The sequence below is a fragment of the Amphimedon queenslandica genome, unplaced genomic scaffold (genome assembly GCF_000090795.2).
Source record: "Amphimedon queenslandica unplaced genomic scaffold, v1.1 AMPQUscaffold_12477, whole genome shotgun sequence".
Classification (NCBI taxonomy): domain Eukaryota; kingdom Metazoa; phylum Porifera; class Demospongiae; order Haplosclerida; family Niphatidae; genus Amphimedon; species Amphimedon queenslandica.
In genome coordinates this window covers 2,671-9,687 of record NW_003547286.1, presented here as the reverse complement: position 1 = coordinate 9,687, position 7,017 = coordinate 2,671, and the positions used below count along the sequence as shown (strand labels likewise).

General features: G+C 35.9%; 1 protein-coding gene and 1 long non-coding RNA gene across 2 annotated transcripts; both read left to right on the top strand.

The window, feature by feature from the left end:
* The first annotated feature begins 6 nt into the window (after positions 1–6).
* LOC109587697 (uncharacterized) lies at positions 7–2,251 on the top strand. The gene is made up of 8 exons (XR_002187750.1): positions 7–772; positions 831–862; positions 1,063–1,158; positions 1,198–1,254; positions 1,315–1,378; positions 1,428–1,492; positions 1,556–1,789; positions 2,169–2,251. It is a non-coding gene; the product is annotated as an uncharacterized LOC109587697 (long non-coding RNA).
* A 220-nt stretch (positions 2,252–2,471) lies between these two features.
* Positions 2,472–5,658, top strand: LOC109587696 (dynein heavy chain, cytoplasmic-like; the record flags this gene model as incomplete). The annotated part of the gene is made up of 6 exons (XM_020003917.1): positions 2,472–2,509; positions 2,575–2,722; positions 3,865–4,086; positions 4,329–4,735; positions 4,892–5,087; positions 5,484–5,658. Coding segments are annotated over exons 1-6 (1,186 nt in total), but the record flags the coding sequence as incomplete, so codon positions are not given.
* Positions 5,659–7,017: the final 1,359 nt, after the last annotated feature.

Below are 7,017 nucleotides of genomic sequence, written 5' to 3'. Positions count from 1 at the left end.
TTCTGTGTAGAAGCAAGAAGTGCCATGAATGCTGCATCAATTTCTTGCTGATACATCAAGGTTTTTGTTGGTTACCTGGTATGGCTTGAAACTGTACTAAGTATTGTGCAAAATTCTTTGTACGAAAAATGGTGAAATCTGACCGATCTTCGGGATGATCGGTCACTCGTCTTTTCAACCACGTAACTTCTGCGCTAAACTTAGTAAGAGCTTGAAACTTGGAAGAACAAATGAGGCATTCCTGCTCTTTAAAACGATATATAATAAAGAAAGTTTTGCAAGCTAGAAAAGTTTTTTTGAGTGTCCGAATATAGGTGGTGTCCGATCATACATAAGGTACTCTAGTACATGTAGGTACTTCTGAAATAAGCAACGTACTTCAATGGCTCCTTGACTTATGATATCCACCAATACAAAAGCTAATCTTTTGGTCAGTAGCACGCGAGATCACGTGGGCCAACGAGCGTAGACGGAGGTCCGGCGGGTCAGTGGTCAGTAAACGAGTTCATCGCTGTGGTCAGTCTGGTCGGTCAGGTCGGTCAGTAAATGAGTGGGTACAGATAATAAGGACAAATTATCGATTTTAATGAATTTGGTGCGCGGCAGTATGCGGGCGGGCAACGGGAAACTATGAATTTAATTGGAGTGGCCTTACTTATTAACTAAAGTAACCACGTGACTTCACATGTTATGAACGTATAATCGATTCACGTGTATTTTTCTGTTTGACTATCTATGGTTTGACACTGTCTGTCCCTAAATAGCCTTAAAAGTAAGACTTATACAGTATGTAGATATATCTTTAATTAATAATAACTCTTTGTCTTTAGCTACCACACAAAAGAAAGAGATCTCCATCACCGTAAGATAATATATTAATATTGTACAGTGGGTTATTGTGGATTGCATTTTGATAGCCACCATTTTAAACAATTGTTGTGCATGCTCAATGGCACATGACCACAAAATAGATATCTGCCAAACCTTTCATTCGTCCAAATTACATTATAGTTAATTAGTAATGGGTGTGTTTTATTAGTGGGTTTGGTTTTGATTATACAGTGACACAAGAGAAGATGCTTCAAGAGATGATGATGGTGCCAGTGAGTGGGTGAAGAAGAGAAAGAAATATGATGACTCCCATTTTGACAAAGACAGGTTTGTATTATTGCAACCTTGGTTTATTAATTAATGTAGGTGGGGCTTATATTCCTCCAGCTCGATAAAAAATCATGCAAGCACAGATACAGCCAGGTATGGGAATTTTAGTTATTTTAAAGTAATTATTTCTTTTAATTTTCTCTCTCTCTCTAGTGCTCCATATCAAAGGATGGCATGGGAGGCTCTTAATAAGAGCACTAATGGTCTAATTAACAAGGTATGTACAATCACATGACTGTCACATGATCACAGACACACCTCCTTAGGTCAACGTGTCAAATATTGCCAGCATTGTCAGGGAGTTAGTACAAGAAAATTTAGTCCATGGGTGGTAAGATATTTACATATATACTCTAATTATTCATTTTCAATATTATTTTGTTCTTTTTATTAGAGGATTATTGGCACTTGCAGTCATTACAGCACAGTCGGCCTTACCCACCTTTACTAAGGTGTACACTGCACTTGTTGCAGTCATTAATGTAAAATTTCCTCAAATCGGGGAGCTAATTGCTAAGAGACTGATTATTCGTTTTTGTAAAGCATTTGCAAGAAACAACAAGATTATTTGTTTGTTGTCTGTCAGTGACTGTATTACGGGAAGATCCTACAAGCTACTATTCAGAAGGTAAGAAATCAATTGCATGTTTAACAGATCTCTATTTAACATGATTAATTAATTAATTTTTGTGGGTGTGCTTTTTTGCCTCCTACTTTGTGCTTTTTAAAACAAACTTTATAGTTTAATTTTTAAATTACATGTACCTCTACATGTACATGTTTCTTGTCATGTGATTTAGTGATGACGTCAGATGACAAGATGATCTGTCACCGTCAACTGGTCAAACCAGTTTGCCTGTCAACTGCTTTATTGTTATAATGATTGTTTGAGGCATTTGTTTGAAAATCGCAACCAATTAATAATAATAATAATATTAATAATAATCATGATAATAATAATAATAATAATTGTACATGTTTTTATTTTATTTCTTGCCTTTTTTTAGTCTTAATTGCTATGACAACGCGTGATTGACCCCTTATTGCCCAGGTGATGTTGTACTCTCAGGGTTTCAGGACTATAGTACCTTTCTTTAAGTAAGCAAATGTTGGGCTTTAATTAGAATTGCATGGGCTTTAATTAGAAGTATTCATATTATGAGCATTAGATGACAAGCCATAAGTTGTCAAACCTGTTTTGGTATTTGATGAATAACGAGGCATTTGTCAGAGGATTAAAATCTTTCTTTTGCATGTAAAGTACATGTACGTTAGCCTTTTAGCCTTTAACAGCTACATGTACATAATACATGTCGTCCCTACATCATGCGAATTCAATATGCAATATGTACATGTACATGTACATGTATATCTTTCCCTTTGAAGTTTAAACTTCTTGTTCTCTCTCTCTAGTGGTCTGAGAGCCCTAAAGAGTGTACTGGTGAGTGCTGGTAATATCAAGAGGGACAGGATCCAGCAACTGAACCAAGAACTGGCAGCTCAAGGACAGACACTGGAGGAAACTGATCTATCTAAGCAACTTCATAAACAAGAGGATGAGGTACAGCAGAGATCAGGGCCAAGTTAACTTTGATACGCAATTTCATACCGTAACTTGCCCGTACGTATTAAGTATGTACGTACCATAGCGCTAGCACTTACTGTATACGTAATACTTGAACATTTAGCATTAGTTTAACGTTAGTTTACCGTTTCTACTGTATAATGCTATGTTCATGTAGCGTATCATGTTATAATGTTACTGTATAAACATCTCGTATAAAGTATACTTTAAAATCTGAACTACAGACCATACTAGTAACAGTACCGTTTTGTAAGCGTTTAAATAACGTAAGTGTATTAACTTGGCCTTGAGCTCTGCTGTATGTGCAGTGTACATGTACATGTACATGCATTATTGCATACATTGTGTATTGGATTTAAGCATTATTATATTGTCCTATAAATCCTTGTACATGCAAAGCCTGGGCTTCTATTTCTCATCTTTATTTTAACAATAGCTTCTACATTTTCATACATTTTTATTTGAGAGTTCTTCTGTACTTTATATACATGTACATGTACATGTAGAATTATACCGTACAAGATGATTTATTGGTGAGGAATTAATATTGCTGATCGACATTTCCATGAAGAAATCGCCAATATAAAATCCGCCATTTTGTTTCAAACTGAGCATGCATGCTCATGCTAGCTTTCAATTTTTGTTAAAAATGACTAAGACAGGATTCTAACAAAAAAAAAATCTAATTTTAATTAGAATTTGTTGAAACTTTCTACACAACATAAGAGTATGTATGTGCATCAGAAAACATCATAAAAATTGAAAATTTTATACTTGAAATTTTTTGCAATATTTGGCCAATGCCCCTGTACTATAGTACAGGGAATTTGGCTCGATTTTGGAGCAGCTTAAAAAATTCATAAAAAATCCAAATTCAACCAAAATCAGCTCAAACATTCTACAGAATATAAGGACATGTATGTGCATCAGAAAATGTTATAAAAATTGAGAATTCTCAACTTGACATTTTTGGCAAAATTTGGCCAACACCCCCTTACTATAGTACAGGGACATTGTCTAAATTTCGCCAAAAATGATGTAATGTCAGAGCACCCATAATTTTTTAATGATGTTATTATGTTTAGTATATTATTAGTAAATCTCTGTATACTCTCTAGGTTCGTATAATGTTTGAAGTACAAGACCTTAAGTTTGCTACCCTAGCCACTGTGAGTTGCTGTGGTATGGTCTGGTTTAGTGAAGACGTCTTAACACTTGATATGGTTTTTGATCACTTCATATTGAAACTGAAATCAATGCCTATTGACGAGGGAGAGGAGGAACTGAGAGGAGGAGGGGCACCTTCAATCAGAAGACCATTTCTCCTGCATAATATGCAGGTAAGCTAACACCTGTACATACATGTGCATGTACTGTATGCACATGTATTTTTGTTAGTTTTTATGACTTATTTTTCTTACCCATTCAATTTTGAATCAGTTTTGTGAGCATATATTATTAGACTTTTCCATGCATGTACACATACATGTATGCAATAATCACCATCTTCTACTTAAATGATTCATTTACTTTCTTAACTGCTTGCTTGCAAAATTTTATCCCTTTGCCCATGTATTTCCAGGTCCAGAGAGATTGTGCTGATCTATTACATTCTCATTTTGCTTCAGACGGTATGGTTCCTCGCTGTCTTGAACACCCTGCAACTCTAGACCACATAATGGACTTCACTCGCCTCAGGGCACTAAACTCTCTATTCTCAATGTTCCACCAGATGATCCGAAACATAGTCTCCTACAACCAGTCACACCCGGACTTTCCTATGCTCTCCGATCAGCTCAAGGCCTACGTTCCTTGCTACTTCGTATCCTGTTTGATCTGGTGCTTCTCCAGAGATGGAAAGATGGTCTATCGGGAGAAGGTAGGCGACTTTATAATAGGGACAACCACCATACCTCTACCACCTGGTACTGCCCCCATCATTGATTTCGAGGTTAATCTTCAAGGAGAATGGGTACTATGGTCTAACAGGTAATTTAACAGACTAATATTTCTATTTAATGCCCTGCTTTCTATTTAATGCCATGCTTTTATTCAATGCCTTGTTTTTATTTAATGTTATACTTTCTATTTAATGCCCCACTTTCTATTTAATGTCCTTGCTTTCTATTTAATGCCCCTCTTTAGAGTACCCAAGATTGAAGTTGAGACTCATAAAGTAGGTTCTCCTGATGTCGTGGTCTCTACTCTTAATACAGTGAGGCACAAGAGTCTCCTCTATACATGGCTGGGGGAGCATAAGCTGATGGTACTGTGTGGTCCACCTGGCTCTGGTAAAACCATGACACTGTTCTCTGCTCTTCATGCTCTACCTGATATTGAAGTGAGTTTGATTGTGTATATGCATTACAAAATGTGCAATGTATATGTACCTGATATATCATGTACATGTATTTACGAGCGTACTCTACAGTACATGTACCGTATAGCAGGTAATTTTGGAGGGGCTAAATTTTGGTGATTGGCAAATTTTAATTTGGCAAATTTGTGGCCACATGCCATTGAGCATGCATATAATGGTTAAAATGGCGGATTTTTATTTTGGTGGATGGCTATCAAGACGCGAAATTTGCCAAATTTAATCCCCTCCAAAATTTCCCACTATACAGTACAATGCATGACATTTTATACTTGCTTATTTCTATGTGAAAATGTCTTTGTTGTCTTCTTTGTTTTATCTGTTTAACAATCATCTTTCCCCTTTTCTGTTTTACTCCAGGTTGTTGGTCTTAATTTCTCCTCAGCCACTACCCCCAAGTTATTATTAAAGATGTTTAATCATTACTGTCAATATAAGAGGACTCCTAATGGAGTCGTGATGGCTCCGGCTCATCTCAGAAAGTGGCTGGTTCTTTTCTGTGACAAGATTAACCTTCCAGACTTTGACAAATATGGTAAGGAATATTGATTTTACAATAAAATTATTAAATATAAAGTTGTAACAAGAATTTGATGACTTACTGTATGTGAATCCATTCAATATAAATACACTTTAGAGAAATGTCATTGTCTTTTTTAATATTTCATTTAAAAATTATTTTTTTCTAATTAAACGTACACAGAGAGTTCATGTATAATTGTTCTTACATCGGATTGTCAAGCACAGTGGATTTTACAGGACCTCCAACCACACGTGGGTGACAATAGAGAGGATACAGTTTGTAGGAGCATGTAACCCACTGACTGACCCAGGGAGGAAACCACTGTCTCACAGGTACAGTATGCTATAGTGGGCATTGAATACTGAATATTTGGGAAGGATGCATGTACATGTTTGCATTACATTATACCATATAGCGTTTTAATTAGGCAGGTTTTTATTTTGGCGATTGGCAGTTTACAAGCTGAATTCCCAATATCAAAACTGCCAATCATTAATGTGCATGCTCAGTAATGCACGTGTACACAAATATCGCCAAATTAAAAACCGCCAATTATAATTTTACAGCCAAGTTGCCAAATGAAAGCGCTATACAGTATTTCTTGGCAGAATGGTACTGTTGTAATGATACTGTGTAGTTTTATTGTTTGACTATGTTGTGGTCAGCATTGTACAATGTACTTTTTGGAAGTGGTAGATGTTTGTTTGTACAATGTTATAATTGGTAATTATAATCACGCTGTTTGACTGCATCATTTGTACATGTTTGTGTCGATGATAATTACAAATCATTGAAATTAAATAATTAATCTTTTCAAATAATTATTGTTGTCACTACAAGGTATACATGCATGTACATATGTATTGAAATGTGAACACACTTATGTGTGTGGGGGACAGTATTTACATGTAATTGTTATGACTAGTTTTTATCTTTGAGAACTTGAGAGTAGCATAATTATTTTTCCAGCATAACCATGTAACTCCTTGAGTATCCAAAGTTGCAGTATTAAAGTACTGACCATTAAGATTTGAATTAAGGCATTTACTATACCACCAGGCACCAGTGAAGTCTTGAGCACAATTACAATGCCATGCATCATTATCATTATCTCTTGTGGTGAATCTATATCCATTATACAAGTCCATACAATCCCCAGCAGTACCAGAGTATCCTCCTACTGTTAGTATATATTCAGTACTACTGTTACCAACACTGAATGTAGAGTAGTTAGCATAAACTGTGTTCCCCTCAAAGTCTCCTAGGTCCACTCTTAGTATGTTTGATCCTTCTTTAGTAAGACGATGAATCTTGCTCATTCCTAACCAAAACTCACCAGTAAGGTTACCAAATCCATTCTCATAGTCAGTC